This window comes from Vigna angularis, chromosome 1 (genome assembly GCF_016808095.1).
Source record: "Vigna angularis cultivar LongXiaoDou No.4 chromosome 1, ASM1680809v1, whole genome shotgun sequence".
NCBI classification, from domain to species: domain Eukaryota; kingdom Viridiplantae; phylum Streptophyta; class Magnoliopsida; order Fabales; family Fabaceae; genus Vigna; species Vigna angularis.
In genome coordinates, this window is record NC_068970.1 from 23,329,748 (window position 1) to 23,349,769 (window position 20,022).

A 20,022-nucleotide genomic window follows, 5' to 3' on the forward strand; every position below is an offset into this window, starting at 1 on the left:
TCTTCCGAATCCTTTTATTAAATATTAATTTGACCATCAACTCCTTGATTAAGGTGCCTAATAAAAGTTTTTCAAGTTCACGTTGATTCTATAGTAGCCAGAATTTCCTTCCACGCTTCATTTTTCCTCTCTTTTCAATGGTACACACAATCAATAGATTGAGGTGAACATTAAAAACAAAGAAACGAATGACTTAATGGATCATTTATGATTGAGCTACAAGTTTATTCTCACATTAAAAATTACTTAATGGATCATTCATGCACACACAGCCCTTTGGAAATGAAACTTAAATTGCGTCTTATCTCACGGCTCACCAAATACACAAAAGCGTTACTTTAACAAAGGCATAAAGTTGTAGGTTAAATTTTTTATTATAACAATTTATAGGTTTAAATGAAATTTTCGTTGATAATTTTTGTATTTTTTTTTGGTCCATGTAATTTTTTGAAGTCTTTGTTTTAAACCTTTACATATGTTTCATTCTGTGTCTTTGTCGTGAGTTTTGTTACAAGAATCACTACTCTGATAAACTGTGGTCGTATCACTGCCGTTTTTTCAGCCATTGTTATCATCAATGTATTTGTTGTCAAAGAAAGAGACTAAAAAAAGAATAAAATTATAAAGACAAATCAAAATAAAAAATTTAGCATACATGTGAAATAAAAATAAATACATATATTAATTACAAAGACAATTATAATGATGATTTTTTTTAGACAAACAGAATTCTATTTTGGGTACGAAAGTCACAAAACAGGAAAAGGTGTTAATTTGCGTAGAAGAAAACATTATTTAAGTCTTTATTATTTTATAGGGCAAAGCTCTTAGAAGTTTGGAGCAAACTCTTATTTTTATTATTTTTAAAAATGTTAAACAAGTCAGATGTTAACAATATTTTATTTCTTAAAATAATATATATTTATGATCGTGGGCAAATCATTGTTTAAACTATTTTAATATTTCCTTTATATTTATCAACACAAAAAATATTTTATATTAAGTAAAAACTTATTTACTCAAACAGTATATTAATAACAGCATAAAGAAACATAAACAAATTTTCTTAGAAATAATCTCAGGTTCCAAATAAGAAATTTCAAAACATTTCCTTTTTTAGGGATATCCTTGGAAGAACATTCATGTTTCTGCATACATTTGAACAATGACTATGAATAAATTTAAAATAAAAACAATATAGTCATTAAATAAGTTATTATCCTTAGAAAAATCCACACTTCTAACTACTTGTTAAGGATATGAGAATCAATGTTAAATATAGATTCAAATGCAACTGTGGTTATATATTGAGATTCTGAACAATTATATAGTCATTAAAGCAAGATAAAAAAAAAGTTGATTATTATTCTTCCACCGTTTGCATCTAATAGGCGGAAACATATATGAAATAAAGCATGCATTTATTTAGTAAAAAAAACATGTTTTATGTTTTATACTTAGTTGTTTGAATACAAATAAAACTAAACAAGATAAGATGTTAAAGAAAACTTTTATTGTAATTTTAATTAAAATAATGTCACTAGTGTAGAAAAGACCTTTAACGTCATCCTTTAGACGTCTGACCCTCGAATATCTAAGGTAAAAAATGACCGGTGGCATTTTTCGTAAATAAAACAACTATTTAGACGTCGGCTATGGAGGGGCCCGACGTCTAAATACTCATATACGTCGGTTCCCCCGAATAGACGCCAAAACCAAACGAAAAAGTTAATAAAAAATATTTTTTTATTCTATTTAGAGGTCTGTTATTGGGGAACCGAAGTCTAAACCCCACAGAAATTTAAAAAGTCACGACTCCCTTTAGATGTCTGATCCCGCCACTCCGACTTCTAAAGCACTTTAGACGTTTGTTAATTGGGGGAACCGACGTCTAAACCCTAAACCCTAAACCCTAAACCCAGAAATTTAAAAAGTCACTTTTTGATCCCTTTACACGTCCGATCTCGCCACTCCGACTTCTAAAGCACTTTAGACGTATGCTAATTGGGGGAACCGACGTCTAAACCCTAAACCCATAAATTTAAAAAGTCATTTTTTGATCCCTTTAGACGTCCGATCCCGCCACTCCGACTTCTAAAGCACTTTAGACGTTGGTTATTTGGGGGAACCGACGTCTAAACCCTAAACCTAGAAATTGTAAAAGTCACTTTTTGACTCCCTTTAGACGTCTGATCTCGTCACTTCGAATTCTAAAGCACTTTAGACGTATGTTAATTGGGGGAACCGACGGCTAAATTTCGGCATTAAAACAACGTGAGCGCGAGACAGTCGTTAGGCGCACTCATTGTTCATCATCTTCGTCGCGTTTTCTCTCTACGGGTTACACTTTTCAGGTTCGTTTTCTCACTTTTGCACCGTTTTAAATTAATTTTACTCCGATTACATCACTCTTTGATGCATTATCTTTCATTTGAACCGATTAAAATGCGTTTTCGTTGGGTTTTGGTGCAGTTATTCTCGTGTCCTTGGGCAGCGTTCTTTGGCGGCGATTTCTTGCGTTTTGTACTTCTCCAATTCCCTCCAATACATTTTTAAAATCATCCAATAAAAAAAATGTACAATACATTCTCTTCAACTAAAATATAAAGTTGTAAACTCGAATCACCAAGAGTCAGAAGCAACCTTAGAGACGTCTGACCTGTATGGGTTCGACGTCTATATAGACGTCTGACCTATATAGGTCCGACGTCTATAGAGACATCTGATCTAAAGGGTCCGACGTCTCATTAACGTCACTCATATAGACGTCGGACAGAGATCAGTTAAAAGCCCAAAATAACAGTCGTCTAAAGTCTTAGTGTGTACATAACAACAATATTTATGTCATTAATAAGAAAAATGTTTTAATTTAAATTTTATAACGAGAGAATATTATTTCACATCAATAGAATTATATTAAAAGAAAAACAAAATCATAGCTATAAAATATTTTTTTAGTACGAGAAGATGGAGTTATAATTAATTTAAATAGTATAAAAAGTTATAAATTATCATTTATTTATTTTTATAATATTATATAATCTATTTACTTCTATTAAATATAAATATTTTTACTTTTATAATTTTATAGTGAGAGAAAGTACCATTCCAGCAATAGTATCATATTATTTGAGTCATTGCAAAATCAAACGAAAAACTAAAAGCATGATCATAAAATATTTCTTTTAATACGAGATGATTGAGTTATAATTTATTTAAGTAGTGTAAAAAAGCTATAAATTATTATTTATTTAGTTTTATAATATTATATCATCTATTTACTAGTAATAAATATAATTATTACTAGTTGACCGATCGAATGAGACCGAACAATCGAGAGGAGGTAAAGGTTGAATGGTCGAGTTGTCAAGACTAAAAAGTTGACATGTTGAGGCCAAAAGAGGCCAAGAGTTTTAGGCTGAGGTTGAAAAGTTAAAAGGTTAAGGCCAAACCAGGTCAAGCTGTCCAAACTGGAAATTCAACATAATTTAAGGCTTATGGGGAAGCCCAAAGAGGTTTTTGAGACAACATGGTCATGGCCGCACGAGCCAAAAGTTAGAAGCCCAAAGAGGCTAAGATGTTGAGGTCTTGTAGTCGAGTTCGAACGAGTTAAACGTTGAAGCCGAAAGAGGTGAAGTTGTTGAGGCCGAATGACAAGTTGATGATATTGAACAACCAAAAGGAGGTGGAGGTCGAACGACCGAGAAGTCAAGACTGAAAAGTCAACATGTTAAGGCCGAAAAAAAGGCCGAACAAACAACATGCGAAAATCAAAAGAGGTGAGGATGTTGAGGTCGACTTAAACTATGCAGTAGAGGTCGAACGACCAACATGCTAATGTTTAAAGAGGCTAAGATGAAGGTTGAATATCGAGGCCAAATGATTGAGGCTGAACAAAGTAAACAGGTTGAGGCCGAAGGTGGCCATGCAGTTGAGCCTTAGCAAAGTCAAGAGCTTAAGGTTAAAGGTGGTTGTGCGGTTAAGGCTGAACAAAGCCAATAACTTGAGGCCGAAGATGGCCATGCGATTGAGGCTAAACAAAGTTAGGAGGTTGGGGCTGAACGATTAGGCGATTTACTTCTTCCACTATATTTCTCATCTAGTTACTTGTGGTTATAACCGGAGTAAATTGGATGGGTGCAAAAATGTTTTGGGTGTTGATCGGACGTGCTTTGTCATAAATTGGATGGGTTATGCCGGATGTTGACTAGACGGGCTGTGTCATAGACCGGACGGGTTATGCCATAGACCGAATAGGTTGTGCCAGGTCTTGGACGATTATGAGTGTCTTATGCCATATGCCATATTGCTTTTCTCTAGTGGTTTTGGTCTCCAAGGTTTCATGTTCATCCAAAATCGCTCAGATGGTACCTAAAGAAGGTACTCTGATGCTAAAGTCAGTAGATAATTGATCGATTAGCAATTATTGCAATGATTCATGTTATGTGCATGCATGTCAAAGTCATACATTAGACCTTTATTTATAGTAGTTTGTTATGAGATTTTACCTTTTTTGTCAGTTTAATCACAATTAAATCATACCTTAATCGGCATTAATAGGTTGATTCGTCATTATCATTGTTAATCTGATCATTCTGTAACTGGTCGACCATCTTGTTCAGTTAGGGGTAATCTCTAAAAGATCGACCTAGAGAGGCTGACCAAGAGCGGTCGGCTCAGAGGAACTCGATCTAGAATAGTCAGCCAAGAGAGCTCTACCTGGAGTGGTCGGCTAAGAGTGATCGTTAGAGAAACTCAACTTGGAGTAGTAGGCCAAGAGAGCTCTGCTCGGAAGAGCTCGACCTGAGTAGTCAACCAAAAAAGCTCAGCCTAGAGGGTCATCGATCTTGGAATTAAACCGTTTGATTGATGGTTGGTTGTCCTGACTTGTCTCGACGGGCATACAGTACAAGTTTCATTATCAATATCTATTCCCAAGGTAAAAACTCTTCATCATCCTCATACTTAATGGTATAAAAAAATTTGTTTCATCCCTATCAGATAATGAGTATACTTCATACATGTGTTCATACACGCTTTCATACAATTTCAAAATAAATTAGTTATTTTTTTATAAAATAGTAAAAATCACACTTAAAAACATGATATTATCAAATATTCAAACGTAAAAATAAACAGATTCATAAAACATATTTAACCAATAAAAAGTGAAGAGATATTTGTTAAATAAAGAGACTTGTAAATTTAGTGATATTTAATAAATTTAAGCTAGTAACTGATAAAATGTTGATAGGTCACTTTATTTATAAAAAGCGGCTATTTTGTGTGATTAACAAAAAAAGAACGCTTGTAATATTTTGGAGGGACCGAAAATACTATGTAATATCAACTACTAATTTCGTTAAGATCTATGCACATAATATGATGTATATTTTCCTATGAATATGATCTTTTAGGACTTCAAAACTATTATGAACGATTTTGTGTCTCCACAATAGAAAACTCTTGACCACCTTTCACATATGGTTTTGAATTTTAAACCCTTTGTGCTTTAATTTCAAACATTTGTTCAGGAAGAGTCTTTACTTTTTGTGGTTATAGACATCTTATGATTTTGTTTGTAGATAATTTGTCAAGACTCTTAAAAGAATAAAGATTATTTATAAGAGTCAATTATTTATTTTAAATGTCAACTATGGAATCAATATGCACTACAAACATAACCTTATTGGAATTACTCTTTTTTAAAAATAATAAATTACTAGAAGAAAATTAGGAATGATGGACTCCCAAGACATATTTTTAATTTAATTCGCAATTTAAATGAGTTTAGATAATTTGATTCATAAACATTATTAAATAGTAATTATATTTTAAAAAATTAAAATAATATTATTTTTTTAAGAAAAATATTCGTATTATGATTAGTATTTATTTATATATATCAAATTATTATAAATGAAATTTAAATTTAAATACAATAATATAACTTAAATTTTAAAACTTTATTTGATTTTATCTTTTATTCAAATTTATTTGGTTTGATTTTTTTAAAGCAAACTAGAAGGATTCGTTAATCTAATATAATGTTAGATTAAGTAAAAAATGTATAATCTATATCCAGAAAAGAAAACTTAATAAGATTTTTTAAGTATTCCATTAAGTTAGACTAAACTGAGTCGCTTTGTTTAACTCTAATTACATTTGTTAACTCATAGAATTATCCAATATTAATGATTTTTTGTTACTATTTTTTATATATTTTTATTGCCATATTAATATAATGTTCATATTAATATAATAACATTTTTCAAGAAGCAATGGATATAGCTATCAAAAAATAAACCTGTGCGGTTTAGGTTTAGATTGGGTTGAATTACAAAAAATTATAAATTTTGGTACAAGCTAAAAATAAACTCGATTCAAATAAGTTAAGTTGAATCTTTGATAAGTTTGGTTGCCTCACCAATTTATTGATAAATTTTAAATATAAATTATATTAAAAAAACAAATATTTTGAATCTTTTTCTATTTGAAGGGTGTGTTCACTTTAAATGATTGTTTTCGGAAAAGTGAATAGATGAATTTGAGGGATTTGAAAGTGAACTGATTGCTGCCTTTTAAGAGGATTTGAAACTAAGTGAAACTGAATTTGAAAGTAAAGTTTGTGAAAATTAGTGTAAGATTTAACCATGTGACAAATAAAAAAATTTGTTTAATTGGTAGAAATTAAAGATGATGAAAACTCTCATAATTATAAAATGATAATTATTAATGTTATATATAATTGTAAATATGTTTATAAGGAGAAAAAAAATTAAAATTAATTTTTAAAATGTAAAAAAATTGATAAATTAGTAAATTGAAATAATAATAATAATAATAATAATAATAATATTATTATTATTATTATTATTATTATTATTATTATTAATTGTTATTAATAATTCATGCTGTGTGAATCCTTTACATTCAAAAGAGTAATACATAAGAGTGAAATAGAAAATTGATGGTAAATAATTGTAAATCTGAGCAGATGAGGGAAGATAAGAAATCACGCAAATTCGTCCTTTCAATCACTCTCATAAGTGAACATGCAAGTGATCTTAAATTCGTCCTTGCTAATGAACAACAACATTATATTACTTCAGAACCAATATAACATAAATGTATTTTAATTAAATTGTATTTTTGTGATTTTATATTATATTTGGAATTTAATACCATTTTAGATTATATTTAGATTAAACTTTATTTATATTCTAATTAAAAAAATATTTTTTTATTAAAAGATAATTATAATTAAGTGAGATTTTAATTATTAATTTATGATCAAATTTAAATTTTTTAGACACATTAATAAATAAATCAGATTGAATTTTAATCACTGAAAAATTAACTTATGAACTGGTCAGATGACCTATTTTGAGAGCTTGTGCTTTAAAACGTAGTTTGATTCTTTATTGTCGCTAAAACGTATCACACTTAGCAAACTCGTTTTTCACACAGTTGATATTCATACTCCACGAGGGTGGTGTCGTAAAAAGTTGTTGAAACTCAAGTAACATTGTTTAAATGCTACCGAAAAGAGACGTTAATAGAAATATTTCAAGTTAAGTATAAGATTTATAAAATTAAGTTAAACATCCATAATAACAATATTAAGATGAGAGTAATTTTTTGTTTAAAATATTAAACTTTATTTGACATTGGAAGACCATAAAAATTAAAGTGAACAATAGATCATAGATTGAAATATACTCTACCAGACAATAACACAAAATTACATAAAATTGAAAATGGTTTAAGATTATAAATGTTGGTAAACTTGTGCTAGAATTCATGGTTAGGTCTACAGTATTTAGTGGTGTGGGACCATCTTACACCAACCCAACTGCTGTCAATAAGTTGATGTAACATCAACTGAAGGAGAAGCCATAGGAAGAGCAATAACATGTTGCAAGAGATATTTTGTATTGGTCATTAATAAAGAAAAATGATGACAAAATACTTAGAGTCAAAACCCAAAAGCATTATTCCATTGATTTGGCACAATTGGTTGAGGAGTGAAGGAAAGGGAAAGAAGGCAATTCGTTTGTGATAAAATTGGAGTTTGGAGAGTGAAAAAGTAGCAAAGACTATGATGATGATGTTATAGGTAGTGCCAACATTGGGATTGGATAGATTAGCTTCTAAGACAAGGAAAATCAATAAAATGGAGTAGGAAAGTGCTTAGTTAAGCTTTTTCTCTCTTTTTCCTTTCACAAGCTAGCTGCTATTTTTTTTGACTGCCTCCTCTTCCTCTTCCTCTTCCTCAAGCTGCAACATTTCTCTTTGCTGCTTCTTAATGTTGCCACATGTTACATGCAATGCTTATCCTTGTGTTACCTGAAGCAAATATCTTTGTCTCATCATATTAAGGTTTGTGCAAAAGTCAGAAACAGTTGAGTTGAGGACCTCAGAAAACTCTTCTTAACATGACAACCCTTCGTGTGCTGCTTTTTCTGGGATTCTTGTGGGCTGAAATTCATGTCATTTCTTCATACACTGAAACTGAAGACGGTAATATTCCATGCCATCCCTTTTCTTGGTCAGATATTTCCATCTATATCATCATTGATAAGCATATATACGGTCCCTTTTTCTCGTTACTCCAATCATCTTACATATTTCTCATGATCTGATTTGAACCTAATATAAGTTAGCTCACCCTGGCTGAAAAACTCAAGCAAATCAAAGAGACCCTTATAGAATAAGTGATTACTTTCTTGCACCTTTTGCAGTTGTTGCACTTAGATCATTAAAAGATGTATGGCAAAATACACCGCCCAGCTGGGACAAATCAGATGACCCATGTGGAGCACCATGGGAAGGAGTGACCTGCAACAAATCAAGGGTTACTTCATTGTAATAATCCAGCAATTAAACGTTATTGATCCTGGTGTTCCTTAGTATGTTGATTTGTTGTCACCCTTTTTATCACTTCTTGTAGTAATTTTAAGAAAAGTACTTTGTTGTTGTGTGCATTTTGATTATAGAGGACTGTCAACAATGGGCCTGAAGGGGAAATTAAGTGGAGATATTGGTCAACTTACAGAACTGAGATCCTTGTAAGTATGATTTTCTGTTTCTTTTCAATGAAACTATGGACTAGGATAACTGTTGCACTATGCTACTAATCTAACTTGCCTCAAGGACACAATCTCCAGAGCAGATTTCCACCACTACATTTTGACTCAACTTTTGTTATAGAAAAGGAGAAACAATTTTCCAAAGCATGTTTTGTGCTAATTAACATTGAGAATTATTTAACTGCAGGGATTTGTCTTTTAATAGAGATTTAACAGGTCCTCTCTCTCCAGAGTTAGGAGAACTAAGCAAGCTAAATATCCTGTAAGATTGACGAAACCATATAATTTCAAGATGTCATTTCATGCAACTTCTAGTGATTTCCATAAGGCCTTGCTTTCCTATTTCAGGATTTTGGCTGGTTGCGGCTTCAGTGGCAATATTCCAGATGAATTAGGAAATCTTTCAGAGTTATCTTTCCTGTAAGAATAACCTTGGAAAAAGCATTTACATGCACAGCAAAAAAAAAGTGATTTTGAAACCATACCCTTCTCAATGAACTTTTCAGGGCTTTAAACTCAAACAACTTCACTGGAAAAATACCTCCTTCGTTGGGTAAACTCTCCAAAATTTATTGGTTGGACTTGGCAGACAATCAGCTGACAGGTCCTATCCCAGTTTCAACCTCCACCTCCCCTGGATTAGACCTTCTTTTAAAGGCTAAACACTTGTGAGTCTTTTTTTTTCAGTTAACTCTTGTGATTACCTTTAAGTTAGTGCAGCAAAGAGCAATGTGTAAATAGCAGCACATTGAGTACTGATTCAGTGTTATGATTTCTATTTTTTAGCCATTTCAATAAGAACCAGCTTTCAGGTTCCATTCCCCCCAAGCTTTTCAGCTCTGAGATGATACTCATACACATGTAAGTTGACATTTTTATTTTGGCATCATTTGTTGTTTCTTAGTTTATAATATTAACTTGAGAACTTTTGTTTTGCTTTGTGACAGATTGTTTGATGGGAATAATTTAAGTGGGACTATACCTTCAACATTGGTACAAGTTAAGACTGTTGAGGTTCTGTAAGTGATTCCTTCCTTCAAATTTATAATTTTCCTTTTATTTTCTTAAATATTTTTTCCCTTTTGTTTGATTTAATTTTTTATGATAATTTTCCCTACTTTTTCTAATTTATAACAGACGGCTTGATAGGAATTTCCTGACAGGAGAGGTCCCATCAAATCTCAACAACCTTACAAACATCAATGAATTGTGGGTACTTATGTTTGAGATGTAAAAGGATTTTAGAATAACATTAATGGAGATTTATAAAGTTTTATCTCTTTCAGGAATTTAGCTCATAACAATTTCACAGGTCCTCTACCTGACTTAACTGGAATGGATACCCTCAACTATGTGTAAGTAATTTGCAAGGGTTGGTGTTTCAGTTTTCTTTTTCTTTAATAATTGTTGTTCACGTAAAGCCGATCAATCTGTAAACTTGTGCAGAGATCTTAGTAACAACTCTTTTGATCCTTCTGATGCTCCAACTTGGTTCATAACTCTGCAATCACTCACCACTCTGTAAGTTATTCATTACAAATAAGAGTTTCTCTTATCAACTGTCTCCTGAACTTATGCAATAATATATAATCTAACAAGAATTTTCACCGATTAACCTTCACTTTGCTGAAGGGTTATGGAGTTTGGGTCCCTTCAAGGTCCTCTTCCATCGAAACTATTTGACATTCCTCAAATACAGCAAGTGTAAGTCCCTCACGACTATGTTGAACATTAGTAGTTATACAGACAATAGAATGACAATCATTATAATTTTCATTTTTTGTACAGGAAACTACGAAACAATCAATTGAACGATACACTGAACATGGGTGAAAACATTTGTCCTCAATTGCAGCTTGTAGATTTGCAACAAAATGAGATTTCCTCGGTGACTCTCAGTTCACAATACAAAAATACATTGATGTGAGAAAATTTTTAGTCTTTAATGTTGGAGATACTTTTTAGGATTTTGTATGCTCTTTCATTTGTAAGGCCTTTCCTTTTCTGATGTCTTTCTCATTTTTTTTTTCAGTCTAATAGGAAATCCAGTGTGCAGTAGTGCTCTCTCAAATACAAATTACTGCCAACTTCAGCAGCAGGCTAAGCAACCTTATTTCACCAGCTTGGCTAATTGTGGAGGCAAATCTTGTCCTCCTGATCAAAAGCTCAGCCCCCAAAGTTGTGAATGTGCCTATCCATATGAAGGAATGCTGTACTTTAGAGCACCCACATTCAGAGAACTGTCCAATGTAAATACTTTCCATTCACTTGAAATGAGCCTATGGGTGAAATTGGGTCTAACTCCTGGCTCAGTTTCTTTACAAAATCCCTTCTTTGATAGTAATGACTATCTTCAAGTGCAACTAGCACTTTTTCCACCAACAGGGCAATACTTTAATAGGTCAGAAGTTCAAAGAATTGGGTTTGAATTAAGTAATCAAACTTACAAGCCTCCAAAAGAGTTTGGACCCTATTACTTCCTTGCATTTTCTTATCCCTTTTCAGGTAACTCAGAAACAGTTCATATTTCAATATTCAACTGGTGACAGTGATTTATAACTAACTGTAAATTATTTCAGGTTCTCACAAAGGAGCTTCTCTTAGCAAAGGGGTTATTATTGGGATAGCAGTTGGCAGCACATTTCTGGTTCTGAGTCTTATAGGGTTAGCTATTTACGCGATTCTGCAAAAGAAGCGTGCAGAGAGAGCCATAGGATTAAGTAGACCATTTGGTAATTATTCAATGTACTCATTTTCTTGTTATCACAAATCAGATTGTACAAATCCTCCAAACATGGAAAGCTATCATCAACTTTGCTTATCCACTTTCATTAATTTCTTTCAGCATCATGGGCACCAACTGGGAAGGATAGTGGAGGTGCACCACAGTTAAAGGGAGCAAGATGGTTCTCTTATGATGATCTCAAGAAGTGCACCAGCAATTTCTCTGAAAACAATGAGATAGGCTCTGGAGGCTATGGCAAGGTATTGTTTCTTATGTTTTCACATGTTTCTAAGTTCTTGTAACTGCTTAATTATTCCCTTTTTATTGACTAAAGGTGTACAAAGGTGTTCTTCCTGATGGGAAAATCGTTGCAATCAAACGAGCTCAGCAAGGATCGATGCAAGGAGGCCTAGAGTTCAAGACTGAAATTGAGTTGCTTTCAAGAGTTCACCACAAGAACCTTGTTGGCCTTGTGGGGTTCTGCTTCGAACAAGGGGAACAGATGTTGGTTTACGAATTTATACCCAATGGAACACTTAGGGAGAGTTTGTCAGGTAACTCGCATGATAACAACATTCAAGCACCAAACTTATCATCTGTAGGAAGAGCATTGTTAACATTCAGTTTAGTGGATTGACTTTTTTGGTAAAAAAAAACCTTTCATAGAACAGAAATATCAAAGTTGTGCACATGTTTCTGTGCAACTTTTTACATAACTAAGAAAATAATTAATACAGTACCTTAAAAAAAATCAATGTGAGTTGCAGGGAGATCTGATATTCATCTTGACTGGAAAAGGAGACTCCGCATTGCTCTTGGTTCAGCCAGAGGACTTGCATACTTACACGAACTTGCCAATCCTCCCATAATTCACAGAGATGTGAAGTCGAGTAATATCTTGCTGGATGAAAATTTGACTGCAAAGGTTGCAGATTTTGGCTTGTCCAAACTTGTATCAGACAGCGAGAAAGGCCATGTTTCCACTCAGGTTAAAGGGACATTGGTAAGCAATAAAGTATCTTTTCTTTTATGGCTTAGATCTTTGTTCCTGTTTAAGTTAAGAACCGTGCATTTTATACAATCAAATATGCCTGATGTAAAACGTTCCAATTCTATTTAGTTTAATTGTTCAACTTCGCCACAAGCTTTAAATTATGGTAAATGATGCATCTCATGAAACAAATAAACAGATATTATTATATGTCTAACATATTTCCCTGCACAAGAAAAATGTAAGTTGTCCAGTGCAAAATCTCCGTAGCTGTGTCTTTCATTTCACTCTTTTCTTTTCTGCAACAAGTGCTTGATAGGTGAAAATGCTCAACATGTGCAGGGTTATCTTGATCCTGAGTATTACATGACCCAACAACTCACTGAGAAGAGTGATGTGTACAGTTTTGGAGTAGTGATGCTTGAACTAATAACTTCAAGACAACCAATTGAGAAGGGCAAGTACATTGTCCGCGAGGTGCGCACGCTGATGAATAAGAAAGATGAAGAACACTATGGTTTGAGGGAAGTGATGGATCCAGTGGTGAGGAACACACCGAACCTCATAGGATTTGGGAGGTTCTTAGAGTTGGCAATGCAATGTGTTGAGGAATCAGCTGCAGACCGTCCAACAATGAGTGAAGTTGTGAAAGCACTTGAAACCATTTTGCAGAATGATGGGATGAACACAAACTCTACTTCTGCATCCTCATCTGCCACTGACTTTGGTGTTTCCAAGGGTGGAATGAGGCATCCCTACATTGATGCTTCTTTTACCAAGAAAGACAATGGTAATGACAGTAGTAATAGTGCCTTTGACTACAGCGGAGGCTACACACTTTCAACAAAAGTTGAACCCAAATAGAGGCTGTAGTATACATATTTTTGTCAGACATCATTTATTCTTCCTTTTTTTTATCCTTCTTCGTTCTCAAAGGAAGACATCATTAACTTGTGTTCTTTTTTTTTTGTCTTACGTAAACTAATGTCGTGTATTCTTTTTATGCTCAATAGCTATATTGCATGTAATATTTAGGAAGAAATGTTGCAAGTTTATCTCACAGTTTCAGCACGTGTTAGTCCAATGATGCTGATTTTAATGAGTTAATATTTCATTTAAAATAACAGAGTAAAACCATGAATCCTTGTGATAGGTTGTCAAATTCCACGTTTTGTGACTTTAACTGACTTGTTTAGTCTTTACTATTAATTATAGTTAATCTAATGTTAAAAGTACTAATTAAGATAATTAAAACAATAAAAAAATATTTTAAATTAAGATAGTTAGGTTAATTTTATTCACATAATTCAAGTAAGATAAGATAAGATAATTATACACTTTTTATTTAATATAAGTAAGATAATTACACGTAATTTACTTTTATAATTTTTGTTTAAATTTTAATATATTATAAACACTGAAATTTATCATTTTTAACATTATTTTTTCTTTTTTTCAATACTTTATTTAACACTGTAAATTAGAAAAACAGTTTACGGACACTTATAATTTACTTTTGAACGTCGGTATAAACAACAGTTTTTGTAAAAATGCAAGTTATGATTTTTACAGCACAGGGTGATTGGCAGAGTTCAATTTGCTTACTTGTAATGTCAGTGCCCATAGACTTCACTATACATTTCTACAGCACATGTGTTTACATTTGCTATAAGTTTATGGCCTAAGAAGTTTAGGTCCTGCATTAGAGGCTATCCAGGTTGCAATCACATCCACAAGCATATCCATGTCCTTTGATACTTCTGCACGTAGGACTCTCGAATCCATGCCTAGCGAGTTCCCCACTTCTTTGGCAACTGTCTCCCATGGAGTTCCTACTGCAAGATTCGACAAAAGTTCGCTTCCACGATTAACTGCATCCGCCATTGCTGGTGGAACATCTGGTAGGGCCTGCAAGGTGTATAATAGAAATTATGGACAATGACATCTTTGAGAGAAATGAAGTTATTTTTGCTAGACCTACCTGTTGTAATGGAAGTCCATGATCTCCAGCCAACTTGCGTATTGACATGTCAAGCGCTGAGCTAATGGCTGATTCTGAACTAAGCACCTGAGCTAGAGTTGAAGTCTCATCTATTAAATCATCCTTGAATTTTATCAGCAGATTTCTGGATATGCCATAGTATGATTTTATCTGAGAAATCAGAAAATATTTGATGAGGAAATTAAATGCAAACCAAGAAGAAACTCAAGCAAAATTTAAAATGAAAAGTTGCTGCATTGAGAAATTACAGGAAATGTCAATAAACAGGTTTTGATTCTGAACCCTAATTTTAGTACGCTACACGCTTATTATCAGTGATAAAAATTGAACTGGAGTTGAATAATTATGTTTATATGAGCATCAAATTGTTTGCCAATACCTCGTACAATCTCCGGTTTGCATGTTATAACATCCCCTCCCCTTTTATCATAAATAAGATGTAATATGAGAATAACCGTAGCCTGTAGGATTGTGCAATAAATATAAAGAACCTACACCCTAAAATGGCATTCAGTTAAATTTGTCTTCTAAAGAGTGACTACCTAAAACATGAAATGAATACGATCTATAAATTCTGTAACCTAAGAATTTGATGCAGTTAAGAAAATAGTTGCAATATTAGAAATAATATTACGCAAGCGGAATATTCTAATTCTAACTATTCTAAACAAAAATATATATACTCATTGCTGAAAATATTAGAAATATGAGATGTCACATACAAGTCGACGTGTCTCCTCAGGCTTTGGAGAAAATTCTTCTCTTCCCTTAACCAAATCCATGTACAAGGGAGGGAGCTGCTCAACTAAAGGAAGAACTTGCTTCATAATGGGTGGGCTAACGTTTTCCAGTTGTTTCAAAGTCATCTCTGCCTGCAATTATCTAAGATTAGCCATCCTAAAAGTAAAACGAATACCGTGCCAAGGATTTCGTGTTTTTTTTGTTTGCAAAAATTGTAGTTGACTACTGGCTAACAGTAACAACCTCCCTAACCATAAAGCATTGTTAAATTCCATTATGCAATCACTGCTATGCAGAAGTTGTACTTAAGGGAAATTACAGAAAGCTCTCTCGGGACTTGGTCTCGTATGGCACTTGACTCCCTTAGCTATTAATATCATATAGCAACAACCTCCCTTTAGATATCCTAAAGTTCAACTTTTAATTCATTGATGAAACTCTTCAGTTGGATTTTCCAAATTCCCACATTTCCCTTTCAAAAGCATTTTGTGTGAAAAAGCAATTGTGAGAGATGCAATAATGTTTCATGCCAAGAAATAAATATTTAATTTCTTAAAAAGTACTTTTTTATTTGAAGTTGCTGATTTGTCTTTCACATAACTAAGAACATCTTGAGTGAGGTGCCTAAGAGTTTGACTTAAAAAACATTATTTGGGTGAACAAAATTAGTAAAACACTTATTCGATAAACTCTTATTAAATAAAAGCTTATTCATCAGCTAAACTATGAAATTTCTACAGGAAGGTAATAAGCCACTTTTGAGTGTAAATAATAAGCTTTTCTATATGTCTATTAAGTCTAACCAATTATACAACCAAAAAAACAGACCACATAATGATAGAAGTAAGAATTTGTCTATATTGGACAAAACTGTCTTACCAATTCTTTTCTCAACAATCCTAAGGGAAGATCGTTGTCATAATATGGTACTAATTTGGAAAGGAACCAAATTATATTTCACATACCACAACCGAAGTTGTTGATATTTCTACTACAAAATATTAATAGATGTCTTCCTCCATTTTGAAGTAAGATAGTTATAAAGCAATACTGACCCCAACTCGCAGAGTTGGTGAAGAAAAAATATCTGATAGAAGTGGACCAAAGGTTTGTGCCATTGGGACGAGCACCGGAGAGAACAAAGGAACAGCTGAACTTGCTTCCTGCAAAGGTGAAGTAAAATTTAGTCAATCATCATCAACTACGGAAAATTCTTACATAGGATTATATATAATTTACTTTCTGGATGGCATACCTTGTTATTGAATGCCATGAGAACATTTCCAGATCTTTGCACTGCATATCTTGATCCTGATAAAATAATTAATTTATTGATTATCTATTAATCAAATCAATGTAATGTGTACAATCAAGTTTAGCAGAAGAACTTTAAAATACCAATCAGAAGATGGACCACTGATCCCAAAGAATGACCAACACCAAAAATAGGAAGGTCTTGGATCTGAATAAATGAGTATCATTTAACATTTTCATTTAAAAAAGATAATTGAAAACAGAGAGAAACTAGCCCTTAGATCACAAGTTGAAACTTACTGTTTCTTGCAGTGCGCGATAACACCTATCAAATTTGAACTGTACTTCATCTGCAATGAGGAAGTGATCAAACCCACTAGCATACGGAGTTGCTATGATCAATATACCCCTAGCAACAGAAAGGGTTTTACTATTAGTTTTTTCCATCGGCAGATCATAGATTTATGAGTCTCAAAATGATCCAGAGATGTAGTATATTTCATTGAACTATAAGAGTTTGTCAGGGATTTAGAACAAAACAACCAAAAGGATCCACGCTAACATAAATTATCTAGAAGGAAAAACTAAATAAAAAATTTGACACCGTTTACACTTCATAAACAAATTCTGGTACAAGAATGTAACTCGGGATTTTGGGAACAGAACAGAGGGACTTACTTTTCTGAAAGACGCTCAAGAAACCATCGGTAGGTAAGCTGAGGGGCAGCTCCAACAAATATACCTCCAATAAAATGTACTACGAAATTGGGTCTGGTGTTTTTAGGTTTAAGAATCCAAGCTCCCTGAAATTATAAAATGAGTATGACAAAGTAGACTGAGAAAGACTCCAAAACAAAGGGCGGTGTAATTGTTCTTTCCCATGTGCATGTGTGAAGCAAAACCCACATTGCTGTATTTTGTATTTTAGAAAAACTTTGAGATATAGAGTCACTCACGCTCAGAGGTGATTGTAGAATAAAAACTGATTGACCATTCTAGAATCACGTTTTAAGAACTCAGATTCTTCCCATATATATTAATGATATAACTTTCTTCTCTAAGTTGCATTCAGCAACTTCTTCTCTATAAATAAATAAAGAATCATCTGTATAAATCCCTCAGAAAAGGGATATAACCTTGTTCAAAATAACTTAAGCCAATACCAAACATACTACAGAATGACAATCTGCCTAACATGAATAAAATTTTTACTGTATGATGAAGAATTTGGAAAAACTTGTCATTATCATACAATAGAGTATATACCTCAACTTCACTCCAGTCTCGGGAACCCCACCAGCCATCCTGTGATTGTCTAACAGAATCTGTAAGTAATCTGCTAAGAAAGAAAATAAACGCATGAGTTGTAGTACGATTACAAACTACAGCTTTTCATACCAAAATTGACAGTTTAAGGATATCTAGGGTTGTTTACTTCAGTTTTTGCCTAAAGAGACTATTCAACACAGATATTTGAAGTTTGAAAAAAATCTAACAGTTTTAAAAACTAAAAGTGAAAACCCTTAATTTGAGAAAAACAGTTTCTGGTTTAATCTTTTGTTTTCACTTTTAATTACAGAAATATCAATTTTCACTTATTTCCATTTTTCCAAAAGACTTCTACAGGAAACAGTGAATTAATTCTTTGTCAGCCTCCATATTAGAAACAGAGTCCGGATTAGATACTAAGAGAGTGAAGAGTTGGAGAAGTCTAGAATTACTCACATGTGATAGTCTTTTAAACCATATTAACACTAATTTAACAGAAGAAACCATGTTGACTCCTTTTAAAATAAGATGGACATTGAATTGCGGAAAAAAAATTGAGAAATAACATTTAACCGAAAAACCTATTAAGCCTTTTCACTAAGAAGATTAAAAACACAACATTTTCTCAAAACCAAATATTCCTTAGATTTTTCTTTTTGTGCAAACTAAATGTATTCTCTATCACAAACATTTTTTTTTCTATGCATAAATTAAAATTTGGTTAGACATATATGATTTAGTCTCTTTAACTTAGTACCTGTAAGTAAAAGCTTATTAAATCAGTCATGTAAAAGTTATTAATTGTCATCATCACTCCCTTGCATGTTCTTAATTCTGTCATTGTTATATATATATATAACTATTTTAAATCCATCCTTGACAGACTAAATTAAAAATATACCAGGGTAATGAAATCGACATAGACCAAATCTACAACATTTTACATCTTCCAGGGAGACTGATTTTGTAATACTTTAATAACAGAAACAAAATTGATACTTCTTTATTAAATTATATATGTTTAAACCTTAAAAATTAATCCCTGATGAGTATATAACATTGAATCTAAGGTAGCATAACAAAATTCAGATTGAATCTCTTCCATCAGTAAGCATGCAGAGAAAAACACCAAAGCTAATTTTAAGGTAAACGGAAAGAACCTCTCGATTTGACCGTAAACTTGAATAGCTTCGGATTGAGGTCGTTGCTGTTTATTGTAATCGTCATCGTTGAAATTATTAGAAGCGCAACAGATTCTTGTGACGGTGCCAAAACGAGGCCTATAATGAACAGAGGACTTTGCTTTTAATTTGTGGGACTGTGCAGTGTAGAAATTGAGATTGAGACTGTAGCTCGGTGTACACAGCGAGGTAGCCATACCAATGCTTTTCGCTTGAATTTCGTCTCTTCCAACAGCTTCCAACTGTTACTGTTATTGTTATTGCGAGATTTCTGAATTGAATCAAACATTTATTTACACGCTATATCTTTATGTCTTTGGGGCGGTTTCAAACAACCCGTTGACCCACCAAGTTCAACCGGGTTAAATTTATTTGTCGTATTCAATTAAAATTATGTTGAATAATAAGTCACATAATTTCAAATCTAACGAACTTATTTATTTATATTTTATTTATATATAATATTATTTTTGTTTCACAATTATTAAAAATATTGAAATATTTATTCTAAGATATTTTTCTTACAAACGAATATTTTTTTTAATTGTTCAACTTAATTAATTATAATTGAGTTAATTTGTTAAATAAAAAATATAAACCCAATCCAATTAAATTTAAGTGGATTTAAAAGGAACGTAAACTTCACTTAATCCTGTCACTTTCAGTCAAATGTGTTTTAATGTACAAATTTGCATTTTTTATTATTTGGGAAAGTTTAGATAGATTTTAATCGAGTTTCTCCTTAATAACTTGTAGAAAAGAAAGAA

General features: G+C 32.5%; 2 protein-coding genes across 2 annotated transcripts; one reads left to right on the top strand and one right to left on the bottom strand.

The window, feature by feature from the left end:
- The first annotated feature begins 7,974 nt into the window (after positions 1 to 7,974).
- Positions 7,975 to 13,973, top strand: LOC108323854 (leucine-rich repeat receptor protein kinase HPCA1). Its single transcript, XM_017556642.2, has 19 exons — positions 7,975 to 8,523; positions 8,745 to 8,868; positions 9,000 to 9,071; positions 9,280 to 9,354; positions 9,441 to 9,512; positions 9,599 to 9,760; positions 9,879 to 9,953; positions 10,040 to 10,111; positions 10,230 to 10,301; positions 10,379 to 10,447; positions 10,539 to 10,613; positions 10,725 to 10,796; positions 10,881 to 11,015; positions 11,125 to 11,597; positions 11,672 to 11,824; positions 11,938 to 12,077; positions 12,152 to 12,371; positions 12,585 to 12,820; positions 13,151 to 13,973. Exons 1-19 carry the CDS (start codon positions 8,439 to 8,441, stop codon positions 13,670 to 13,672), a joined length of 2,904 nt encoding a protein of 967 aa, XP_017412131.1. The 5' UTR covers positions 7,975 to 8,438; the 3' UTR covers positions 13,673 to 13,973.
- A 315-nt stretch (positions 13,974 to 14,288) lies between these two features.
- LOC108323894 (uncharacterized) lies at positions 14,289 to 19,536 on the bottom strand. The gene is made up of 10 exons (XM_017556711.2): positions 19,235 to 19,536; positions 18,072 to 18,141; positions 17,484 to 17,608; positions 17,106 to 17,214; positions 16,950 to 17,013; positions 16,807 to 16,862; positions 16,607 to 16,714; positions 15,533 to 15,682; positions 14,790 to 14,960; positions 14,289 to 14,716 (listed from the first exon to the last, which is right to left on the bottom strand). Exons 1-10 carry the CDS (start codon positions 19,450 to 19,452, stop codon positions 14,483 to 14,485), a joined length of 1,305 nt encoding a protein of 434 aa, XP_017412200.1. The 5' UTR covers positions 19,453 to 19,536; the 3' UTR covers positions 14,289 to 14,482.
- Between the last annotated feature and the right edge of the window lie 486 nt (positions 19,537 to 20,022).

Excerpts from the sequence above, each read along its gene's own strand:
- LOC108323854 (XM_017556642.2), top strand. The coding sequence starts at position 8,439 with ATGACAACCCTTCGTGTGCTGCTTTTTCTGGGATTCTTGTGGGCTGAA. Across the intron at positions 11,016-11,124 it reads CAATACAAAAATACATTGAT|TCTAATAGGAAATCCAGTGT; the intron begins GTGAGAAAATTT and ends TTTTTTTTTCAG. Across the intron at positions 11,598-11,671 it reads ATTTTCTTATCCCTTTTCAG|GTTCTCACAAAGGAGCTTCT; the intron begins GTAACTCAGAAA and ends AAATTATTTCAG.
- LOC108323894 (XM_017556711.2), bottom strand. The coding sequence starts at position 19,452 with ATGGCTACCTCGCTGTGTACACCGAGCTACAGTCTCAATCTCAATTTC. Across the intron at positions 18,142-19,234 it reads GTTTACGGTCAAATCGAGAG|ATTACTTACAGATTCTGTTA; the intron begins GTTCTTTCCGTT and ends CTTTCTTAGCAG. Across the intron at positions 15,683-16,606 it reads CACCAACTCTGCGAGTTGGG|GCAGAGATGACTTTGAAACA; the intron begins GTCAGTATTGCT and ends AGATAATTGCAG.